The 26032-nt window shown below is 42.5% G+C and overlaps 3 protein-coding genes across 7 annotated transcripts in view; 2 read left to right on the plus strand and 1 right to left on the minus strand.

The window, feature by feature from the left end:
* Nucleotides 1–26032, minus strand: part of LOC126568301 (microfibril-associated glycoprotein 4-like) — a 566870-nt gene that overhangs the window by 194043 nt on the left and 346795 nt on the right. The gene's annotated exons all lie outside the window — the stretch shown is intronic.
* Nucleotides 1–26032, plus strand: part of LOC126568442 (histone H1B-like) — a 236502-nt gene that overhangs the window by 146458 nt on the left and 64012 nt on the right. The gene's annotated exons all lie outside the window — the stretch shown is intronic.
* On the plus strand, nucleotides 327–24182 carry LOC126567937 (protein Teyrha-meyrha). Of its 5 annotated transcripts, none has more exons than XR_007607763.1 (9): nucleotides 327–520; nucleotides 1889–2119; nucleotides 2231–2435; nucleotides 22021–22247; nucleotides 22379–22570; nucleotides 22672–23525; nucleotides 23597–23799; nucleotides 23884–23958; nucleotides 24042–24105. XR_007607763.1 is itself a non-coding variant. In XM_050224308.1 (9 exons), the coding sequence occupies exons 1-9, from the start codon at nucleotides 401–403 to the stop codon at nucleotides 24111–24113; spliced, it is 2184 nt and encodes a 727-aa protein (XP_050080265.1). In that variant the 5' UTR covers nucleotides 327–400; the 3' UTR covers nucleotides 24114–24182. The 5 variants fall into 5 exon arrangements, 4 of the variants coding, with proteins under 4 accessions (XP_050080265.1, XP_050080267.1, XP_050080268.1 ...); XM_050224308.1 differs by having other exon boundaries at nucleotides 23597–23804; nucleotides 24042–24182; XM_050224310.1 differs by having other exon boundaries at nucleotides 22702–23525; nucleotides 23597–23804; nucleotides 24042–24182.

Raw genomic sequence — 26032 nt, forward strand, 5'->3', positions numbered from 1 at the left:
TGAAACCGAATACTACCGGCTGTGTGGAGCGCTTTTTGTGCATTTGGAAGTGTTTGGAGTGGAAAGGCTTTTAGGCCTGACAACGAAACTAAGTTCGCTGATGTAACGTGCAGTGCCTGGCCGTGTGTTGCTCCACCGTTTGCCGGTAAAAAAAGTAACCCAAAACATCCGAAACTCAAAATCCAACGTGGCACAGTGGCGAGTGTGAGCTTGACAGCTCTTCCGTTCGGTAGTTGTGTTTACTAAAAACCCGTGCCCATTCGCGTGTGCGTGTCGTGAACCGCATGGTTCGTTCGATTAGTGTGATAGCTGTATTGTAAACACTGTCCATTACGCTGTGTGATTTGTAATAAATGTCTCGAAGCAGTTGCGCCCGTACAGTGAAGCGCATCGTTCTTGTATGATGGATAATCCGAGCTATGGATCCGCACACATGTCTTCGCCAGCGCTGGTCGTTTTCTCGCAAGCAACGAATGGATTAAGTGACGCCTTGCGCATTCAACGCCCTTTTCATTCGCAAGTATGTTGGTTTGGTGCTTTGTTTTTGTTTTGTTTACTTGCTCCCGAAGTCATTGGTGAAAGTGTTTTTTTAAATATATATTCAATAACTTAAGAATTCTAGTTCTATACTCACCATAAAGAGTTAAAAACTTCGAGTTTATTTATATTTTGTGCTTAATTTTAATTGAAACTTTTAAACGACTAGAAGGGAAGATATTTATACACTAAAGTGACTAAACATTTCAATCTCGTGCACAACTTATTGAATTAAAGTTCAAGCAAAGGACAAATTGCACAAAAAAGTACTCTAACCCCTAATTATCTGACAGTCTTATAAATTCTAAAATCTAAATAAGGAGTTTTACAACAAATTTACCAACAACAAAAATTTAATAAGATTTATCCCAAACAGCCATAATTCTTGCTACTATCAGAGAAACTAAACCTTAAGTCTTTTGTAATGTTTGCCATAACAATTTGCTATCAAAAATCATGCGAAAAGTTTGAATATTATAAAACTAAAATAAATCGTTAATTTGAAACTAAAACGAATAATAATAATGGGAATTTGGAATCAAGTATGAACACCAGTGGCTATAGTTACGTTTTAAAGTAATAATTACTACTTCTACTCATTAAATTATGAAACGATTTAGAAACTTGAAATCATACCAGTTTTTGCTGCTCTGTATTACAAACATGACCTTACTCAACATTTCAATTAATAGTAGTTTTAACATTCCAAATTTTAAATTTTTTGTACATAGATTTCTGATTATTCATTATTTACAATAATTTTTTCTTTGTTAAATACAATAAACATAAACATTGCTTTGCAATATTTTCATAAAAAGGATGTCTCTAAATAAGAGAGGCGCACTGTAGTTTCAAAGTCTCAAAGCCACTATTAAGGAACGAAAAAAAAATTAAAGAATTACTTTAACGAATTCAGCTAATGTGTTTTTATCACATTTTTAATTTGTTTATTTTATGAAATTAAATTATTTAAAGAATATATTCCACTGCGTTCATCTTTAGAAGAATTATTCAATTCCTGATACATTTTAAAAGCTTTTGAAAAATTTCCTTAAAATTAAATCAATAATTCAATTTCAACACAATTCCTTTAAACAGATATCGGGTTTTCATTGTTCCATCGCATAAGTAGTAAAAATGTATCCAACAATAAATTTATCACACGTGTTTAACCGATCTTTTTTCAATTGAAAGCCTTTTATTAATCCTTCCTTGCTACACAAGCGTTCGAGTTAACGACAAACAAACTTCCTAACTTAATTATTCATAAGCAATTCGTGATGAATTTATGAAACTTCCCATCCATAAACTATCAAACCCCACCGTATGTATTTTGTTCTTGCCTTCACAGCTGCCCGACGCCAAGGACCTGCACCATCTCTCACTGATGAGTGGCTACGGTGCACACCTCCTGCACGGTTTCCAGCCCCACTTCCTCCATCCGCTCAATCCGGCCGTTTCGACCGCGAGCGGCACCAGCCCATTCAGTGGCGGCGGTGCATTCGTTAAACCGTTCCCGTCCAACCTGCCCCTTCCGTCGGCCTTTGCGCCACCGAAATGTCTCGGGTTCGGCATCGATCAAGTAAGTCCGTCCAGCCGTCGGTTCTTTTTTTTGCCGGCAAGCGATCGACTGCGGGACGATCGTTTTCGCTGCTGTGCCGGCCGGGAACACTTGCGCACTAAATGATCATAGAACATTTTCTCAAAGGGACTCCTGTTCGGTTCGTCCGGGTCGGGTTCGGAATCCTTCCGGACGGACTCGTCCAGCCCAGCCTGCACATCACTCTCGCCACCCGCCAAGGACGAATCGCTCGAGGGCCAAACGAGCGAGGATGGTGACCGCGAGCGGGATCGTATCTGTAGCCCGGAGCGGAGTCCCGAAACACCCGGATTTAGACGTAAGTAGACAAGAGGTCCTTCAATATACCGCTGCCGAGCGTGTATTCTAGCGCTGCCTTTGAAAACCTTGTGCAATAATGTACAGCTTTTAACCCGCTGCTGCGTACCGTGAAGATGTGAAAATTAATTTTTATTATCATCACCGAAGCGTGCCACCTTTCAACCGAAATCGGTTAGCACATTTTCTCGGGAAACCCTCGAAACCTTACCACACAGCTCGCATAAACATGTCGGAAGTGTAACTCGATCAGTTTTATCGCTTCCTTTTCGTGCGTGGGTAAGCTTCCTAATTCCTTTCGACCGCCCAAAGGACCGCCATCAAACCATTTTCTGCTGGAAAGAATCTTTCCACTCAAATTACGAACCACACTAAATCGGATCCCTTTCCTAGATTGTTTATGAGATGATCTTAACGTCGTGGAGGGTTTGAGCAAGATTTTATACTTTCTTTAAAACTCGTAAACACTCAACGCGTCCTTATGTGATCTAAACTGATGTGATGGGCTACTCGTCGAATCAAGAGTAGCGTCGTTAATGTAAATATTTATAACTTGAATGTTCGATTATTCCGGAAGCGTTCAGTGCTGATGTCAAAAGTGTTCATCGTTGTACATTTGAAAGAGATTTTCGTACATTTTGACTTCAAGTTTGACTTTTTTTAACTGTGATACGTTGAAACTCATGGACAGATTGAACTGTTACACGTAGGAACTGTTGTCTTTTCTGCTGTAAAAATATTTTTCGGGATTTATGATAGGACATCAGTTCAAAAATACGTTCAAGGAAACTTTTTAATTATTATTGCTTCAAGAAATCAAGTATCAAGATGCGTCTTGACAGCAGGACCGTCAGCTGTGTAATGCTATTTAATTGATTGATTTTAGGGACAATTTTTGGGAATAATTTTTTCCTTTAAAATTACAGATTTCTGAACAATTTAATTATAAAATAATTTTCACTTTAAAATGAGTGAAACATGAGATTGATTAAGGTTTTACTAGAAGATCTCCTGTCTTCATACCGTTGGTTAAACTACTTTTAACTAGAGACCATATAAAAACATTCATTTGATACTAATTTTATTTGAAACATAAGAACAAAATCATTCAACCATCTAATTGTTACACATGCACCGATTAGCTTGCCACGTCAAAGATATCACTGGTTGGTAACAGCTCCACTAATTGGCCATGATTTCCCAACCTCAAACGTAACGACCCACAACCCCTGTGACCCCCAACCCATCGTCCTCTGTGACCCTGGGGCTATTTTCCTCCCCTGTCTTAAGCTAAACCACTTAACTTCGACCTCGCGTCCCGTGTGTTTGTTTGGATTCGCTTTGGAAAAACAATACCTCATAATAACCTTTTCATCGCTACAACGACACGATACGCATCGGTTACACAGCGGTAATCGAGGAAAACCGTCTAGAGAAGATAAAGAGGAGGGCGAGAATTTTCCAAAGAATTCAACCCTCCGCCCAAACCCTTTTCAGGTTCTTTGGAGCTAATCGGATTGTTTAACGTGATCTTTCCATTTCGCTTTCGTTCAGCGTGTTCATAATTAAGCCTCGTGAAAGACACACTCGATACTAAACACGGTTCGACAACAGGCTGTTCCTTGGTGTTCGCTACACCGTCGTCTGACGAGAGCCATTTATTTTTAGCCAATGGATCAAACACTCAAGTGTGGTTCGTTTGAAAGAAGCTGAAGAAAGGAGAGGGAGAGAGGGAACTTGCTTTGAGGTTATGAAAATCAAAACACACACACACACACGCCCGGAATGCACCGTGTCGTGCACTTGAAAGGTGGCCACAACAACACAACTTCAACCATTCATATAAACAGTTCACCTAAGGAGCAAGAAGGAAAATGTCTTCCCGCGTTCTTCGGCAGACGCTTCTAAACATTCTCAACCAAACCGGCCACAATATGGTACCATTTGTCTTAAGCGGAACAATTAAATAATCGGCCAGTGATCTATTTGGGTGTGTAGTTTTTATGGCTCTTTGCGCCTTTACGCTTTACGCGGGTGGATTGAATTATGGGCACCGTTCCGGGTGCTGTACCGCCAGGGGTTTTGTTCGTTTCACTCTCGACCACTCGCAACTGTCAAACTGATTTGCCATCGGATTCTTCCAAAGCGATCGTCCAATGAGATGGACGGCTTGCACGTCTCATTACGGAAAACGCGTGCAAACATCACCTTTCCGAGCCACAAAACAACCAAGGAGATGGTTAACACTGGGAAGCAAAAGCACCAAATGGCACCCCCGATCCGGGGTGACCATAAATTTTCCAAACAAATTCCGAACGCGTTGAACGAGTTGCCCTTTTGTGCCTTTGTGCACGGTGAGGGAAAATCTTAAAAATCCATTAGGTGAGTTATGTTAATCCAAACAGCTATTTTTCCTTGCGGTTTGGATGCTGTGGATGTGTGTGGTGGAGACCCTGAGTGAAGAGACCATTTGTTAAAAACCTAACCGATCCATGTAAGCGTGATGGCGTACCGATGAGGTAGAACATTTGTTGGCCACTTAGCTTCTGATGTTATCGCTTTTCTAAGGAAAAAAATCCTCCTCCTGTGGATTTCATTGGCGATACATTCAAGTATTTCTGCTCATTTAAATCAGCTTAAACATAAATCAATTTCGAATAAATCATAGGTACAATAAATCTAATCAAATCTAATGTCTCTGAAAAACAGAGGAGTTGAACAGAATAACGAGGATACGATCAATCAATGAATTTATCTTGGATCAAAGATCTAATAGATCTCTAAGGTATAGGAGACTTTTGCACTTCACCACTGGAGAAGATTTCAAGCAGGAGGAAAACATCAAAACTTTCCCTATTAATTGCAAATATTAATTTGGTTTATCCATTTGGCAATGCAATTACTACTCCAAAAGTAATTCAAACAAATCCCTTAGTGAATTACGCTTTGCATACATTCAGGCGTTATCGTTTAGCTCGTTGGAGGTCTGTTGAGGAGCCCTGTTGCATGTCAATTTTTTGCTCTATTTTGCACTTCTTTGTCGCTTTCTCGGCTCTTACGTTAATGTTTTTGTTCACTTGTTTCCTTAGTAATTTTATTGTTTTATTGTTAATTACTTTTTGGTTTATGTTACAAACAAATTGTTGCTTGAAAAATAAAATTTGCAACACTAAAGTTCTCCAAAACGAACTTAAACTACTCATTCTCACTCCCAACTGTCCAGACACATAGCATTCGGTAATAAATTGTTAAACTCCACACAAACAGCTTACTGCTACCAATCAACAACACGCGGCGAACTCCCGTTCCCAGCGCCGTGGTGCCCGATGCCTTGACGCCAACCACATCCGACGGGAATGTGCAAATATCAATCGAATTTACGTTCCATTCCGTTTTACGATCTCTTCTTCTCACGGGCACGGCAGCACGGGAAGGAATTCTACAAATTGGTGTGAAAATCAGTGTTCCCTTTCCCAGTGGCGCAAACACATTCTGACGACTCGACTGGTGGGATAGAAATTTGACAAAATTACAAATTCATCCCACTGCCGGTGTGCGTGTGTCCCATACTGCCGTAAAAGTTACCGTAACGAGATTACATCAGCAAAGAGAGAAGAGTTCGTTCGCACCCTGCACGAGTGGGCGAAGTCTTACTACCCAGTGTCAGTCGAGTGCTTGAAATTAGATCGAAACTGCACAAGGGAGTACATTTCCTCCCGGCAACCGCGCAACGATTTCCTGCAATCAAACACATTTTACTTTACTCGTCACGTTTCAATACACACATCGTTTTTCCCGAAGGACACTTGGAACGCACTCAGTCAGTGTAACGCGCGACTGGTTGCGGACCCACAGCCAGACCAGACCCTGGCGAAGTGATTCGATCACTTACTCTACCGTTATCTCACCGGGTGATTATGATACGATTATGATAGCAATAAAATACAGCATCGCACAGGCATCGCCATCGTCATCATCAGCAGCAGCAGCAGCATCATCGTCCGTGCGAGCTCTGAGACATATTATCATGGACCGGTAATTTGCCTAGAGACCTTCTCGCTCGGATCCGTCAGGTGTGTGCAAGAATCTTGTCCATTTTATCGTCCTAGAATGGTCCATTTGTCCCTGGCACAGCGACCACTGGTAATTGGTGTTTGCTTTAATGGTAACAAATTAATTGCTGATTAAATTAGAAATTATTTCGCACGCGCTCACGCATGCACCTCGTGTTGGTTGGTGGTTTGGGTGCAATTTAGGAAATGCACCTCGTTAGTTCTGGTATGTTACCTTTCCTAAATGTCCAATGTGACATGCATCTCGCATTTTGAAATAATTCACGCACCACAATAAATTATTTTTCCCAATGTTTTATTTAATGATTCATTTTGCTTTTATTTTCTTGTTGCAAGTTTAAATTATGCCGTGCTCGATATTTTGATACGAGGATGAAAACAACGATACGTCAACCGGTCTCGGGTACACAACAAGCCAATTAAAATAAGCAACTTTAGCCTTCTTCAGCTAAAATAATAAAAAAACAAACACACTAATCCTTGGGCGGCTAGAAACAAAAGATCATAGGAAAAAATGCGTCAGTACCGTGCAATGATTCCAGAAAAAGGAAAACCTCATGAATTCGTGTTCCGAGCAACCTAAACACAATCACTTTGAGCGTAGACGCTAACGAGGAATACGGTAAACATAAACAGTGCGCTAGCGGATCATAGGAAAACTCGGAAAACGCCATATGGTTGCAGCTGGAAGCAAACTGACAAAGGAAAATGGTCTTTTCGTTCCGTTTTCGCAGCGATTACCGCTCGCATTTCAACCCGATTCCATTTAAACCATGGTAACTGGCCGCTAAGAGGTGCCCTAACATCTTAGTCTATGAATTTCTGTTATGATAAACTTACTTGCCCTCTCGCACGCAGATTTGAACGATACGCATTAAATATAGCATGGAAGTTAGTACACTGCTGATGGTTCGTGTACTTTCCACCGCACGGATACCAAATGTTTCGCGGTGGGTGAGAAACGGCGAGGTTCATAAACCTTCGTATTTTCGTTTTTCGCTAAAGAAGTTCATTTGCCGTCTTGAATTTTGACATCAATTAAACGATCGGTTTAATAAAATCATATTTGTTGCCCGCTAACAAATAGCGTTTGGTGGAGGTCAATTAATATTTTTTAACGCTCAGAGAAGCTCAGAACATGAAGCTATTTTCACAATATATTTAACATCTTTACATACAAGTCGTTTTCACAAAGGAGCAAGGAATTAATGTGCTTCTTATCTATTTCATAAACCAACTAGTTTCCGTCTGTTAATCAATTTGATCAAAGAATCAATCACAGGCTGCTCGGAGCTATGTTTCTTGGGATGGTTTCGAGATTGAACATAGCTTATTATTAGGAGAATTATTTATTGATCGCCAGGATATTTTTTTCAACCACATTTAACAAACATACAGACAAACAGCTAAAAAAGAAGAATAAAAAAACCCACTCATATGTGGAAGACCGGCGTCTCCATACAAACATTACCACTTCACCAAGAGCCCTCTTATCTCTCACATTCTTTTCGGGAAATTTTCTGTGTTCTATCTAGCACCTTTAAACATCTGTGCTATTCACATATCTCAGCCGCTTACGCTTCTGCATCGAATGCATCAATCCAAACATCATCATCATAATCATGCTTTAGAAGAATATCCTTTCCTCGCCGAGCTCCCTTAACTTTTGCAAGCCACAATCCCCGAACCCATTCGCTAACCGCTTCAAGAGTCCTTGAACCATAATTCACTTCAACAAGAGGGCGCCCTCTCATGCCATGTGGATGTGTGGTGCGCACCGCTTAGACGATGGCCCAAAAGTGGCCTCGTAAAATCAAAGTCAATTTCTACTGTTAACAATTTCCTAGCCAACCAAACAAAGGCCGCGTCCCAGCCGTGCTCCTATGCAACAGTGACGTGCGAAGAACGACCAGCTCCCGGGTGCCCGGTGCAAGAAACTCTTGAAAGTCATCGTTATTTATTGAAAGTTGTAACCTCAAACGGGTCGCATGCCGTGGGATAATGAGTGGCCATACATAGGCAGGCAGAATGGAGCGAGAGAGAGAGAGAGGAAGAAAAAAAAAGCATCCCTCAAAGGACGAAACAATTCACGAGTGACATGATGCTCAATTCATTTGTTTGATCCTGCTGCTACCGTTTTGTGTACCGTCCGTTTGTGTGGATGGATGTGTCGTGTGCTCCCTCTTCAAAAATTGGATGAAACGAACTGCCCGTTTGTGTGACGATTGCTCTTTTTTCTCCTGTTCCCTGGCGGAAGGTGGGACCATTGCATCGCAGTCCCTTGCAAGTCCTTCCCAGATCCCTGCTCCCAGCAAGGCCCCGGCTTTACGATTCAAATGTATCGAGTGAGTTTTAACAATGTCCTAATTGACAAATTACAAGGGGTTGACACCGTTTGTTCGATCGGAACCATTTCGGAACCATAGCCTCAACCAGGAGCCTTTTTTTTTGTTCTTGTTACAACTTTTCCCCGCTTTTTCAACGGTCTCTCGGCCTCGCACACACACACACACACACTGCACACCGAGTACTTCACTTTTGTGCGGTTTTCCAATTTCAATTAGCACATAACATCGCATCATAAATAATAAAAATGCGCTTTTTGATGCCGCAAAGCGGCAGGGTCGTCCACTAAAGACCCTTCAGTGTTTCTGTCTGTGATTTTCCGTTCCACTATTTCGGTTGCTTTACAGTTAAACGAATTGTTACACTTACACCGCGCACCGCATTTCCACCGGCGTGGAGAAGCCTAACGGGAAACAGTGGATGAGTTTTATTTGATCTTCTGCATCATTATCAAACCACCGATCGACGATTCGATTGTTCTGCGAGCGAGACAACAACCCGGGAAATATTCAAATGCCCTTCCAGAGGAGATGATTTTTGATTAATGCAATTCGTTTGTTAGCTCATTCGAATGGGGTGGTGGTAGCGTGCTTTTAGAACGTGTTTCTTTGCGCAGAAAATCCGTGTCGAAGCTCTCAACCAGCCTCGGCTGATCAAAGCACCCCGAAACTGACGATCCGTCGAGGAAGTCGCAGCCGTACGTCCGGCCGTCTCCAGTCCCTAATGGAAAGGCCATCCCGAAAGCCACACTTTTTAATATTTTTATTTACTTTTACGATACCGGAATATGGTTTTCCTTTTACAGACCCTTTTAACAATTTACTCCCATGCATGCATGCAGATAGGTTGGTCGGCAAACTTCTGACCGGGTCAGTTTTATGATAACCGTTGCGATGAGCGCCGAGCGATGCGCCGAAAGGCAATCTTGCGCCCGGTCCGTGAGCAGGAACGTTTGATGCACAAAGTTGTTACAATGTTGCAGCCACCAAGCTGCCCGTTACGATGATCATGGGCTTAAGCTTTCTTATTCTGCAGCTCGGATCACTGAAGCAGTTGAACTTTTATTCCCACAAATGCGGGCGCGTAACTTGCGCGTGTGGGAGAAAGTAAAACGTGGTTTATTATCTTATCCGCACAATGTATGAGGGACTTCATTACGTGTTGTGGGACTTGTTTTTTTTATGTACCACGAAGATTGACATTCACTTCACACATTAACGTGTCTGCAAAAGTAATATATAGTTAAGAAATTTCTAAATTAAATGAATCAATTATTATGGAACAATAAACACGAAATGAGAATGATAAATTAGCTTCGCTGGATTTAAGATTTTATGCTTAGATTGTTGGTAACATTTACTGAAAATGTGAAGTCTCATTGTGAAAGATTAATTGTACTAATATGTGAAAAATTACAGTGATGGTCATAAAAATGTGACCAAAAATCTAAGTACTTAAAATCAAATACACACTTCAAACATCGACCTTCTTGTCGAATTTAAGTTCAACATTTAAAAAATTTTAATCTGGAAAGCCCTGTTCCAGATTAAAAGAAATTTTTAAAATATTTATGAAATATTTCCTAACAAATTCTGCACCAATCTATGTCAATCAGGCAGTCAATAAACGGTTTCAAACAATACACTTTATTTAGAAATAATTTGAAGTTTGAAATGTCTAAAATATACGTTTATTAAACTATGTCACAGATTGTCAAAAATGTTATGAAATTTGGTTAGTGGATGGACTCACTCTAATTGCTAGGCCTTTATTAGGACAATTGAAATTAAATTTCTACTTACAATCGATTTTACTTCGATTTTTATCCCCTGCACTGTGACGATAAAATTGAATTAAAATCAAATACTGGCGTTAAATAAAGTTTCTTCTCACACCAATCGCTCGCACTGCTTACACACATTCTCAGAAGCAAATTTAGAAGCAGTAAAGCTTATCTCAAACCATTCTACCGCTACCGTATCAATCCTCGACGCAACCAAAGAAACCGATTATGATGTGCCCGAAAACAGCCTTCGAAATTAATCCTTCGTGTGCTCGATGAAACGATGATGAAAAGATGAAAGCGACAAGATCCCAATCAAGCCCCCAATCTCAATGCCGGGCCGGGAGATGATTCTCAAGCGTCCACACCACCGGTACCATGTTTGGAGGTGGAGAACGGGCCGTTGTGATGTGTTAAGCAACCAACCAGCCCAGTCAACAGCAAAAAATAAAAAAATACCCCCAGTAGTTAATCTCCGAATGACAGCCAGCGGACAGCCACAGTGTGTAATCGGGTGCCCCGGGTATCGGGTGTTTTTGGACTTGAGAAACTTCGAACACCGCTTAAACCAGATGGAATTCTGTGCCGGGTTGAACTTCTGTTTTATGCTGCTTCGTTTTCTTCCTCACTCTGTCAGTGTTGCGCGAAATCACACCGCATTCTCCCAGGAGCGGCCGATTAAAATCTTCAAATTTAATCAACTTCAAAACGCTGGTTGGCGGCCGCCGGCTTTTCAGCGAAGTGTGAAGTGCGGTTTCGAGTCAATCCGATCCGGGAAGGGCGATCCTTCAAAGCGAAATGGTGCGCTGAAAAAACTTCACACTTGGCCACTTCTCAGCATTTAACCGATCGATGGTGTTGAAGGAATGGAACAAAAACAGTGGCTGCCATGCCACACCGGGGTTGCAAACTGTTGATATGATAATATACATTTATATTTTTTTAAATCCTTTCGCACAACGGGAAGGTATTTAACGGTGGATGGCAACGAACAATTTGTGTTTTTAAAATCCAACTGTGACATCTGCCTTTAATAATTAGGACAAACTCATCCTCATCCTTCCTGGATTGTCAATCTGCTGCTTGTTTTTTTTTTTTTCCTAACCAGCTTTATAAGCTTCTAGTGAGGCTACCAAAATTATTTTAATTTATCGAATCCATCAACCAGAACCGGGACCGAGTACCCCTAACAAGCCCGATAACAACCTTTTGGAGAAGGTGTGTTAATGCTTCGCCCAATTCGGAAGCAGAGGGCTGAAATCAGATCGCTTCCTTTTTTAATTCCTACCCTCTCGCACTCACTCTATCCCTCCCTCGTGTCCCATGTTGCAAAGTACTGCTCACGGCTCGCTGACAAACAATATTCCTTTGACAGCCATTCGCCCCACCGAAACACGCACCGGCATGGCGATTTATTTGTCGGGTAATCCTTAAAACCAACAAAACGCGGCTACTGCAACGTACGGGCTACGAGGCGAGGCAAGACGAACGGAAGGACACGCATACAAGACAAGATAGCAATAAAAAAGTCAACAACGACTTCTTTCGTCCTACTATGCCTCTGTTTTGTTCCCAATTTTCCATGCTGGATGGTTGGAAGAAACAGTAACAAACCCGCAAATAAAGGACATTGAGCGCGTGGTAAATGGAAGGAAGAGACTTCTCAACTTTTCAATAGAACCCGAAAAGAAAGAGGGAAAGAGGAAGAGAGGGAGAGAGAGAGAGAGAGAGAGAGTACTCCAATACAAAACATCCCGGATAAAAAAGGGGCCAGTATGCGCCTTGCAAAGTGGTACAAAAGTTCTGGAGGACTGTCATGATTGCGTTTTTCCTTTGTGCGTACCTTTTATGCGTATTTATATGGGAGATTGCTTCTTTTTTTTTCTTGTCGGCCTGCCAGAAGATCCGAGGTGTTCCTGTGTCGGCACAAGCGTTCTGACAGGATAACGCATTTGAAGTAGAAGAAACCGTGCAAAAAAAAAAAATCTGCACACTACAAAGCAACATAAAAGCGATGCCAGAGGTGCCCATCATTTGTCGTGCTAACTCGGGGAGTGGGGGGGAGAAAACAACTGTAACAGGGGCAAAGGAAGATGAGGAGAGAAGAGAGCAAGAAACAGTCTGACACATCTGGACCGGGCCAAACAATTTGTAATATTTTAGAAAAATAATATAATCTTGGTATTTATCATTGACTTGACGCTCTACTCGATCAACCTTTCCGACTACCCCGGAGGGGTTGGTTTTCACGCTTTCCCAACCCCGATTTTGGCGAACGTCCGGCGAGGGATTCGTTTCGTTTCCGACCCTGTCAGTGTGGGTTACGCGGCCTAAGCAGTGCTGTTAAGCCGGTAGGTGTGGATAGTCTTCACCGCGCACACTTAACGATGTTGGTTCCCGTGTCCGTCCTTTTTTTTTTTTTGACTTCGGTTTAAATGGTTTCGGATTGTGGATCAAGGGACGAGGGTGCCTAAATGTATCATTGGCAGATTATTGGTGTCAAAATGGGATGATTAAAACAATATCAATGCACGATGTAAATGGTTGTAAATGTTCGACGAAACAACACGGAAACAAATCCAAACACTTGCTAACAAATGTTCACTATAGACGTTCCGAGACCAATGTGATGCCAGGGTGATTATAGCAAAACGAATTATGTTTTTTTATTGATTCGATTTTGAGCCAGATTTTTGTATTTTTGTGTGATAGAAATTGGCTTGAAAGTTGAAACAATCACCTCTCAGTCACATAAACCAAAAACAGATGTGAAAATAATTACGAAAACTCGTCAGGAAGTTCAAAGACTGACATTCAAGGCGACAAAGGGATAAATAAGTACCAATTTTACTAATGATAGCTAATATATCATTGGTTTTGGCCTTGGAAAACACTAATTTTAGTAGAAATAATCATTTTTAGCTCACTCGCTATTGAATGTTTGGGACTTCAGGGTCTGACAGCCTTTTTTTAGCTTCTGCACTAATTTTAGGTATTAGTTTTGACTCTAGCTGACAGTTAATTCCGATGGAAAATGAGGAATTTTACTGCAAATCAATATAATGATCTCAGGATAGACTTCGACTGACTACTTATTCTAACAGAAAATGACAGGACGTTCCAAAATAATATCGAAATAGCTCCATACGTTGAAAGTTCTTGATAGTTCTCCAAATCTATCTCACAGCTGAGTTTCCTACTTTCACCAGAAGATATGTCACACAAAACAATGTTACCAGTATCGAATATGAATTATCACACTAATTGCCAACGTTGTGGAGTCGATTTCAGTTTCTGCTCAAACCCCTAACCGATGCGAAACCACCCTTGCGAGTTCCTCCGTCCCTCGACACAATCCCTGCCACGGGCTGAACAAAGAATCAAATTATCCAAACATTTTAGTGTCGCTGTCGACGTCACTGGTGCGGCGACTGGCCATTGCAAACTCCCCGAACACTTTCAACTGTGCAACCGGAAAAATGATCGATTATGTCTGCGAAAACGGGGACCGGGTAACGACACGATTAGCACGATGGGAATAGATAATTTGCAAACGGCAAAGTCTGATTGCAGTTGTAGAGTTGCAGTTGCAGTCGAATGCGCTTTTGCTGCTGCTGCTGCTGCTGCTGCTGCTACTACACCTTCTGCTACTGATCTACTCGGTCAGACTCCTCACGGGCTGCCATGTGACTGACATGTGCTTGTTGTTGATGCTGATGATAATGATGATGCCGATGATGATGCTGATGACGTTAGACGACAACCTCGCACACCACTCGCATGGTCGCGCGGCGCAAAAACCGTGAGGTGCATTTGAATTGAATGCAATTTTTGTGTCGACTGCATCGTCACGCGTTCCGGCGCGGCGCAGGCACGAAACGCAGCGACAGACAGAGGGCCAACCACTTAGCCGAATATGGACAGTATGGAAGTACCTTCGCAAGGTTTATGAACCAGCCGAGAGCTGTGGAAGGTTCCGAGCGTATAAATGGCTTCTAAATGCTAATTACACGCTATAGTGTTGCAGCCGGTGCAGTTGATTTGATTGGGCGCAGCAACAAAAAAATCTCCAGTTAAGATGACTGGGATAAGGTTGCGTAAAAATGAGGTTACTTGTGAAGGAAAAGAGCTCTCTAGAGGTGACATCTAACTTAAAGGCAACAGTGAGTACAGAAATCAATATTCTAAAGTCACTTTATGCCCATCTTTTTAATAACTTAAAAATAGCAAAGGTACTTTAATGGCCAAATCGAACGGTTTGCCGTCCCACCAGTTCGTCGTACAAAGTAAAAGATGACACCTATGATCGATGGCCCTCTGAACTCTGAATGTCATCATCAGTTGATGCGTTTTGGAACATCCGCAACATTTCCCGTACACGGTCATCCGATTCGTGTACCAACCTTCAGCTCCCTTTCGAGCCAAACGATTCAACGCTTGTCCACCCCCAAAATAGCGCACACAACAATGAGTAATTTCCGCCGTGGACACACACACACATTGGCCACAACTGGTGCTAGCGAATTTGAATTTCCCAACACCGGCAGCAAAACGCAACTTCGCCAACGTGTGTTCCTAAAACCGATCCCAAGCGCCTAAATGTATGCGCTCGAGCGTGTGCGGAAAAACGCCCTCCGCCACCGGTGAAGCAGCATCCCGCAAAGCAGCAAGCGTGGAAATCACGTAGGAAAAATGTTATAACAATTTAAAATTCGTTCGTACGTGAACCAAATATTTTATCATTATTAGCGTTGTCGTTTCGGTTCTGAGTTTGAGTGTTGCGGGAAACAGAAAACACTTTTCCGTGCGGCTTTTCCATGGGTGGGTGTGATGATGTTTCTATTAGCCGACGACACGGTGGACACGGTCCCAAGTGATGTCCGTAAACTCTTTTTCCCCCCTCCTTGGTCATTCGTTTGCAATCCAGCGGCTAGTTTAGTGGCAAAGCACACACACACACACAATATTCGCTCTCGTTATGATTCATGCTCGATGGCCTTTTTTGCTTCATTTTTGGTAGTGCGCGTTTCAACGCTGTGTCGACAACAGTGGCATTGCATTTTTTTTATTATTCTCTCGCACTGCCATGCCATCTTGTTCGCATTGTGCTTTACGATTGTGTCACCGACGGCCCTGAGAAACGGGGAGGGATCCGAGAGGATCGGTGTGAACATAACTTGACCAACAGGATGATGATGCAGGCGACAAAAAATACACCCATCCAGCAGCATTATTGGAGCAGATAACAAACATGAAACATGAGCAAAGACCAAAAAAAAAGTCCAGCGCGCGCCGACCGGCAAAAAGAAACGAATCCGAAAGCCACGCCACCAAAACCGGACACAATGTGAAATGAAAATGTCACTACAGGCGAGTGCGAAACAACAGTGAGGGGCAACGAGCCTCGCTGATGGTTGCCTGTTGGCTGGTTGTTTAACGTTTGACGGGTGCGTTGCAGCCACTCGCTTTTTTTTGCTTGCTTCTCGGTTCTATGTTGCAGTGTCGCTGACGGATGCCTGAGTAGGGGCCGTTGACTACAGAGCGGGGGAAAAAATGTGTCCTCGCGTACATTCCGATTGTCCATCGGTATCGGGACGGTACAATCATCGAAGTTACCTTTAAAGTCCGGCCGATCGGTCGCTAGCGACCGATTGTGCAACGGAGGTAATTACAAACTGTGATCGTGTCCGATCATTGCGATCGTTGGTGCGCGAGTACGAGACACACAGGGGAGGCATTTCGTTGAGCTACAAAACCATATGTTGGTTATGATTCATTGCATTGATGAAGTTGTTAGCGTTTAGCTGCATTCCGCTGGATACAGTGCAACACGATGACAAGAGATCGCACGAAACACGCAAGCTTCAAGGCGTCATCTATCGTTGACGATCGATGCAACGGAATCGACGGCTCTATGCCAGCGCTTAGACTAAAGCATAAAACAAATTATTACCATAGTTTACGAAAAAAAATATTTAAAATAGGAACTGAATCAAGAATCTATTAAAGTTACAGGAAGAATACACCATACGGCTCAAAACAGGCAGTATAAACCGAAGGAATCTGACATGAATTATAGCAAATGACAACTGCATTTAAATATCGAGTGATTGCGAAATTTTGGCTCATGTTATTGATATGGAAGACCTAACTAGCATAGAAAAACCCAATACATTCATTCTGAATATCCTTATAAAGTATCATCCTCAATAAAGAAAACAAATATTAACTATTCATTGTAAAGAATTCGCAAGGAATTAAAACACGAAGTATAAAATGAGCTCGACATGCAATTTAAATGAAATAATGCAAATGAATTATACAAAATAATAATAGATAGAGTAACAAGCAAATTCTAACCGAGTATGCCCGGGATAAGGCAAGGAATAAGGAGGAAATGCCTTATCAATATGATTATAGGATTTGTTCAACACAAGCGGTGTGAACAACACGGCGCTGGACCGTCATAATTAATTATAAATAAATAAAAAAATAACAAACAAATTTCCTTGAACAATTCCACAACTAAACCTCTAACTTTTCCCATTTCCACAACATCATAGTTCATAGGTTAAGTTAAGCACTCATCTAACTTATAACAATTAAATGCACTTTGTAGATGCAGGAAAATCGATACGCCACATCTGCACTACATTCATTGATAGATATCAAAACAAATCTCATAACTATGTTGACATTATTCCACGAACCGGAAATAAGAAAACCGATTCAATTAACCCACACTAAACGCACGAACCGCTTAATACACGCTGACAGTCACGTCGGTGCGCATTTCTCTCGAACAGACACATAAGTTACGGTGCAATTCTAACCGGCCCGCCGTCGAGCTGTGTCTAATTCAATAATGAAGAAATCATTTTCACGTTGCTGCTGGTGCTGCAAAAAGAAAAAAAAAAGCTACTCCAAAACACCAATGACCCCATGAACCGTGGAGGACATCCCGATCTAGGCGACGGTCCCACATTGCTCTATTCCGGGAGGGTGATTTGTGATTCGCGTCTGTCACCAGTTTCATTTTTGCTCTCGCACTACTATCACGGATTGATTTATGCGTACGTTGCTTAATTGGATCGCGAATCGAACCGTTCGGTCAGAACCGACAAGGACATAAAGTGTGTTTCCTTTTCGGAGAGTGATTCCTTACCACTATTATCGTTATTAGCTGTGGAGCAAAAGGAACGACCCAAACTGTGCCCGCAAAGGATGCAGTTTTTAACCTTTTCCATGATGATGGAACTGGCATGTATCGAAGCAAAAATAACTACAACACTCGAATTGTACGACAATCGATCGAGAGTGAACATTTCGATTGATCGGTCCCGGACGGATAGTGGGAACGGTTCGATTCCCGCACCCCAGAGTTCCAGAGTTAATTGAGCCGCCGGGCAACCTTCCCGTTAAGGGCTCACTTTAAAGTGAGCGTGCACGTAATTTACCATTCGGTTTAAAAACTCTCGTGTAGGAATTCCTTCGAATCGAACGCAAGCTTCAAAAGGTGTATGTGTGTGTGTTGCGACCGTCCACCGGCAGAGAGCAGAGGCGACAAAAAAACTGGCCCAAAAACTTTTCCACACACCGCTTTCCACACTATCATAATACGATAAATACGGAGCGTAAATAAATAAATTACTACCGGGTAATAATCTCCGCTAATTTATTGGTGGCAATTATTCTTGACTTCTCCACCCGGGGTTGGGTTTGTTTTTTCACCAAACACCGGTGCCATTAATTTAGCAAACCCGCTCGGTACCGTTGGGGTGTTGACGTGGTGCAGCAAAACCCCTCGCGCGACGAACCGTTCGTGCACAAACGCAGCACAAAGCTCTACCGCAAACAGTTAAAGTCGATTTATTAACATAAGATGGAGAAAAAAAAAATCAAGAAATCGTACGTATGTGGCTCTAATTACGGGAACCCGCGCTTCTCTAGGCCACCAGTGCGTGTCGTGTACTCGATTTTAAGCTCCACGGTCCTTACGGCGTATGTCTCTATCGGGACCGGACAGCTGTGTGCTACAGTAACAACGACGCTCGCCCGGTAAGCATGTCCTTCATCCTTCAGTCCTAAGTTGATCGGATAATTGAAGCAAAACGCTCCGGTATGGTATGGGTGAGTTAGAGCTAGCGATTTTGATTTAGTGACAGCTGTTACCACATTCAGCACAGGCCGGCATGTAGCTGGCCCGGGGAGGGCATTAGACGACAGTAGCTTATGGAAAAGATATTCCAATTGATGTTTACTAGCTGCAGAGGGTTTTTTGGAGAAATAGTTACGAAAGTTGTTTTATAAACCGCAATTCAAACAAAATAACTGATGCTTAGGAATTGTTATTGTAGCAAAAAAACGGGCAGATATTTCACACTTTCAGGGAAGTTTTGAATTGTTTGTGTTTTGTTAAACATTAACAATTTTAACGAAATAATTAAGGATGTATTTACTTTGTAAAATGGCAATATTACTTACTGTGGTAATAAAATTAATTTATACTAACGAAATTTAAGGACGTTGCAATAATTATGAAAGTGATTTTATGAAATGAAACAAAGAAAAGGTTTATTTTTATTCTGCTAGAATGGCATGGACGTATTTTTTATATAAAAACTAAAATGATTATCTCGAATTCAACACATTTCCTTTATTTTTAACAACTCATTAGGAAATCTGGTATAACTCTAACTCTCTCCAATTACATCCTCATTTTTGAACGAAAGTTAATTTTTCCAAAAGTTATTGACGATGTATTAAACGTTAAAATACCATAAAACATAATAATTAAAAAAAATAACAATCGTTATTATAGCACACTACAACTTTTGTCATAATTTAAAAAGATTGCTCTTCTCTTAAGTACCAAGCATGCATCTTACTGCCCCCAGTTCGTATCATTTAACACGATATTTATTATCTCATATTTCTTGCACCTCGTAAAACAGTTTCAGCCCCACGAGGATGATAACCATTCAAAAAAACCACAATAATATCTCCCCGGGAGTAGTAACAGCAACAAAAAAAAAATCAACCCTTTATCATTTCTCCCACATTTCCATACTTCCGCTTAGACACACACACACACACACACCGCAAAAAAAACACGATGTAATGGGAAAGAGCTTTATTACTTTCACCCTGCTGCGAGCAGTGTAAATCCTGCACGCACAATTTCCGAAAAGTCTTAAACCGAGCGAACAGTTTTCGAGTGAACCGGTCATTTCGAGGTTCGGCCAATCGTGACGACCGTGAGTGTGACCCAAAGTCCCATCACAAGATCAACTGAGCACCGTCCAGCAAACAAACCGTCACAAACGACACTCTTCAAACTTCTAAACCCTCGCCGAAGGAAGGATGCAACTGTGGAAGCTGGGTGGAAAATCCCATTTAACGCTTAACGCATCACTTTTATTCAATTTCCCAACAACCCACCACACCCAGACTGTGTGTGTGTGTCCACTGTTTTCTACCACACCACGGGGACACTCAAATTGCGGAAGTTGGACGTTGATGCGCCAATGATCAGCATGATACAGTTTTTTTTTTTCATCTCAGTCTTCAAAGTAAAAGTATTGTATCTACTTACCCAAAGCCTTGAGGGATGAAGATGGTGTTAGGGATACTGCAGAGAGCAGAGCAGAAAAAAAAATACATCACCCAGGCGGAAGTACATTTCGAGCGAGTGAACCAGTGAAGAAGAAAAAAACCCCTAATCCGAATAAAAAGACAGCGACACGTCTCAAGATGGTGCACTTTTGGTGCTTAAGATCAGAAGAAAGCTTGACGCTTGACTTCCATTTTAATATCCTTTCGCGCTGAAGTGGGAAAATTGGGTGACAATTTCTTTTCGCCCTTTTTTTTGTGCTGGCTCAGTAAAAGCCAAGGGCCGAATGCTGCAGCAAAAGAAAAAAAAACCGGACAAGATGTTTAAATTCAATCACTGCTATTGGGAAGGGTGTGCGAGGCCAATGTTACCGAAACATGTTACGCTGGCCGGAAGAACTTAAAAATGAGGAATAAGGCAGTTTAAAGATAGAATTTCATTAAGTGGATTGAGAAAAAGACTTGTTTTTTTTTATTTGATGATAGAATTTTTCCACAAAGGTTCATTTTTATAGCAAAGCAAAGGTTCATTTTTGAATGAATTCTGTCAAATGTCAAAATACGTTTCAATTTCTGAACTGCACACTGCACTATGTCGTTACAACTGACCATAGATTTCAATTAAAAGTTAATCATCTCTTTTTAATTTGCTTCCTTCCTGCGTCCACCAATGCCGAAGTGTTCAGACAGTTGAATTTTTTCGCTATCTCTCAATAAACCCTTCCCCGGCTCCATCTTTCGAGTGTAAATTAGTTCCTCATCGAGTATTGGGAATGGGAAAATCAAAAAATCATAAACACTCGCTCCTGGACGCATACACGCATACACGCATTACCAAATTGCACCCAATTTACTGCTGAACCTAACCGCAAACGCCGCTCACAGGAAGTCCTGCAATAGCGCGCGCGCGTCGGGACCAAAGGCTTGGACGCAGTGGGACACGATTTCTGTGGTTAATTTTTCCATTTTGCAGTGTTTCTGTCACCAATGCTAATGAGAAATCGGATTTGTCTAACTACCAATGTCCAGCTGGTCAGTTGGATGAGTGTCGTGCTGATAAAGGCGACGACGAGAGTTACTGAAAATAAACTTCCACTGCTCATGCCAAGGTAGTAAGGATACAATCATTTAAATTTTGATACTCTCCCTCTCTTTCTCTGTGTACGTACCACAAGACCACAAATTACTAGTTTCAAAAACAACAAGTATCTCATCACGTTTTTCGAGGGTCTTCTGGCTGTTCCATGGACAGTAAAATGGAAGAGAAGTTGTGTTCCAACATGTCACATATGAAAAGCCACTAGAACCACTACTATATTTTGTCACTGGCAATGAAGGACAGTTTTTCGAGCATGAAATGACACTCTGGACACCTTTTGCTTGAACTCCTTTCCAGAAATCCTAACACCCTGCACCAAGTAACACACGTCCAACTTAATTTGGAAAACTGAAATCAACCCACTCGATGGACATCGTTTTCTAGGGGGTGTGTAAAGGAAAAATAAACTCTTGCCTACGGGCAAAGCCTGACAGCTGTTGGAGAGATTTCCATTTTCTGCAACATTACACACTATTACCTCGTACTTGTCAGGGTTTTACGGCTAAGGCAGCTGGAATTGCAGTCAAATTCCATTACGGATGCAGTAAAATTGTACGGATTGCATTACTATCATATTTCTGCAATGCTCTAGAGAATGTTTATCCTTTCTCCTGACGATCCTCCCGATAAACCTTCTCACGTGACTTCCGTTTCCGAACCTTTTTTTTTGCAGGAATTGGTCCACCGAAGAAATCGTTCGTCGGTACACCACCACCAAACGCGTGTCCCATCTGTGGCGTTCAGCTCTCACCAAGTGACCTGGAGACCCACTTTTCTGCGGAACTGTCGCGGCTTACGAAGATGACGACGCACGCGGAACGGTTGGAGCTTCGGCGGACGCTCAGCGTCGATCTGCACGCCGTGCAAAACAATCTTCAGGGCCGAACGAGCCGCTGGGAGGTAAGTGTTGCGACAGTTGTGACGAAAAGCAATAAACCACCAACGGGGAAGGTACACCGGTACCGCGTTGAGATGGGATTTTAAATTGCATTTGCTCCGGAATTGATATCCATTTCTTACCCTCACTGTAGACGTTCAAAAATATTCGCAACAAACGTCAGGACCGATTGCGCGGTAAGCTACGTAAGCGGAAGTTTGACGGTGAGGATGGATTTGGACTGCAGCTGACAAACATCAACTGCCAATCGTGTCCGGTGTGTCATGGCCGGTTGCAACGGACGCAGGAAGAGATAGCGCAGCATATCGAGGAATGCGTCCGAAAGGTTTGTTTACATAGTTCATTTGAATATGTTCTTGTATTTTTAGTGTGATGAAGTTCCTGAGCATCAGTTGAAAAGCCCATTCCTAACCACGTCTCACCTAGACTTTTACTACTCTTTATCCTATTCTCAAGCAACAGCATCAGCATCAACATCAGCAGTCGCAACAGCAACAGCAGCAACAACAGCAAGCGACTCCGCCATCCTTACATGCATCACACCCGCTCCATCCTCATCATCCTCACCATCATCACCTTCAACAGCAGCAGCAGCAGCAGCAGCAAACGTCCCAACAGCAAGCGTCACAACCCGCCAATCAACAACCTTCACCGCAAGACGAAGACGAAACAGTCGACGTAGAAAGTTACGGTGATGAGACATCCAACGGTGCGATCAACATGTCCTCGAACGTGATCCATCACACCAGTGCGGCCAGTATGCTCCATCATCCTGGTAATGCCACCAACAACAATAACAACAACATCATCAAACCAGACAATCCAGCAATGACAAAGCTCCCGCTGGAGGAGAGTGCGATCAGTTCACTCTCGTCGATCGTACCGCACTGGGACAGAAAGTCTCGTCTAACGATCCCACTTAACTGCAAGCCTGCCATCGGTGATGAAACACGACCCTGGACAACGGTGGTAAAGCCTCGGCTCTTGGGTCCTTTCGATGGAGGTCCTGGTGCCGTCTCCCAGCAAGCGTCCAGCGTTCCTCCATCTGCTGCTGATCACTCGATTACGCGAGTTACACCGACAAGTAGCGATCAGCGCATCGACGTCGATTATGATCAAGAGCACGATCACAGCCAGGACATGGTGACCGACAACGATGAGGAAGTGATCGTCGACAACACGGATGATGAGGATTGCATGAAACGACCCCGACCGGGACAGTTGACCCAGCTCAACGGGCACGGTCCACCGGTGGCAAATGGACTCGGAGATAAGAACAGGTAGGCATGTCCTCTTCAGCTCCGTTGAGAGAAGGCTTTTCAAAACTAGTTCGATATCACTCCAAAACCAGCACCGAGGAAGCAACGTCATCCGTCGAGATCGATTCTGCAACCGATTCGATGCCATCGCGAACGGCCGGCACAACCCCTAACTCGGACTCGTACGTCAGCACCTCGGAGTCGGCCGAACCGTCCTCGAAGGCGCAGGTCCTTGAAGAGCTTAAAGCCCGGATACGGGAACTGGAGGGTTCACCGCACTACAAGTGTTTCATATGTAAGGTTAGCTTGGACAACTTGTCTCCCTGCTGAGTGTCCTTAATATCTGACGTTTTCTCCATCCCTCTCTCTAACACAACAGGAAAAATGTAAAACATTAATCATATCGAAAATATGTGGCCACTATCTCTGCGAGGAGTGTTGGATAACGGAATCGGTAGGTCTAACTCACAAAACCATAGAGATTCTTCCATATTTTTTTTTTTCTCTTAATTTTATTTTGTCTTATCTATTACACAGGAATCGTCCAAATCTTGTCCACGGTGCAAGATCATTACAGCGAATTCTGATTTTAGAAAAATTCATGCTTAAGAAAACGGCGCTAAGTAGAACTTTTTTTATTTATTAGATAACATATTAGTGTATTTATTGCTATACGATTATTATCGCATCGGAAATTTGGCAAGCTTGCCACTTGCCCGAATGTCCATTGTTTTTCGTCGTCTTCATCGAATCCAAACCGAACCAAAAGCTAGACACAGAAAATTGAAAGCTACTCAAGACAGAGAGATAAATAGAGCGATAGGAATCATCGAACGAACGAAGAACTGCAGGAGGGAGAGAACTTTCGCGCTTACTAAAGCCATCATCAATTCACTTCGCTGTGTGCAGTGTAAGCCCATCAGCTAGAAGTTGCTAGCAATCTAAGGTCGTGACGCAAAACCGGAAATGTATTTTCGAAGCATGTGCAATAGATGTTTTCCCGTACCATTTTTCCCAAAAGCCATCTTTCTGCTCCTCATCCTTCCCTGTTCCTAAATGCTTCAACCTTAAAAGGCGTCTCCACTCCAAAGCTGATGTCTGATGGCGCACTGTACTCGCAAACCCCAGCAGGCACAGCTACACACAATCTTTACTCATGTTTTTCCTTCAAAAATGGGCTAATGTGAATTGTCCGCAAAACGTGTCGACGTTATCCCTTTTAATCGAATCATTGTTATAGAAAAAAAAAACAATAAAATGAAACCCTCATCTGCTTTCCCATTTGAAGTGTTTGTTTGTTCTTTGATTTTCGTTGAGCCGGTGGAAAGAGCCATTCCGAATCCGAACATTTGTATATTTGAATGTGAAAGAGAGCAATGAATTGGTAAGTTATCATACACGAATTGTTCTAACAATATCACAAGTCTAGCGTTGAACTTCAAACGGTCTCCTGCCTAAAACTGAACGGTCGTACAATATTCCACAATTATTCCTTGAGCTGTCCTTTTCCGATGTTTGAGTCAGCTAACTTCAAGAAGCTAGTAAAGTTTCCCAAGGGATAAAGTATAGTCCCAAAGACAACTCTTGAATCAATTAAGTCTGTTTCTTGTCGTCGATTTCAAAACTTTCATCTTCTTTTTCTGCTTTTCCAACTCCTCCAGCCAGCCTTCAGCAGTCCAGAGACTAGAAAAAATCATTCACAAAACAAAGTCACAGCATTTTAGCGACTTAAGCTGTACGTCCCGCTCCAAACCCTTACTCCACGTTCTTCGCGTTACAAACGGCTTAAGCTGTCACCAAATCAGCAGAGAAAAAACCAGTAGCAACCACGCATCAATAAACTCACAACGATTTTACAACGATTTCAATTCACACTCGTGCTAATCCGGTCGATAACTTCGAACAACAACAGCAACCGTCTATCAAAAACCCTCGTCCGTCGACATTCAAGATTCATTTAAGGAATTATTTTGTCTCCAGGAATGGCAAAATCGGTCTCAGAAGCTTCCATTCCACCTTTGCTTGATACGTTATTGAACCCTTCCCGTTTTCCACCCAACCCAAGGATACGTCCATTCATGTTCAATCGCTTGGCGAAGCAAAAACATTTTGTCCGCATCTTCATCTCAGCATTTCGGCCTTGGGCGGCATCATTCCATCCGCAAGGCTAGCGAACGATGTGACGCGTTTCGATCCCGACGGCTTATGAATGAATTTGTAAAGCAAATTATAGAATCAATAAAAATATTACCTCAATATGATCTTCAATACTGGTAGCGCTCGGACACGGACACGGTCATCTTTCATCCGCCGTCCGTCTATCGTTTCCGCCTGCCGACGATGCCGACGGTAGGACAACAAAAAACATCAACCCCGAAAGACAATCGCCACAACAGCACAACCTTTTAGAGCCCCCGAGTCTGGGACGATCAGGCTCGAAAAGAGATGATTTTACAATCCCATCTTCCTCGATCGATCGCACCCGCCGTTACGCCGTGTCCCAGGTGTGGCTGTGTACTGCCGTTGGA

Source organism: Anopheles maculipalpis, chromosome 2RL (genome assembly GCF_943734695.1).
Source record: "Anopheles maculipalpis chromosome 2RL, idAnoMacuDA_375_x, whole genome shotgun sequence".
NCBI classification, from domain to species: Eukaryota; Metazoa; Arthropoda; class Insecta; order Diptera; family Culicidae; genus Anopheles; species Anopheles maculipalpis.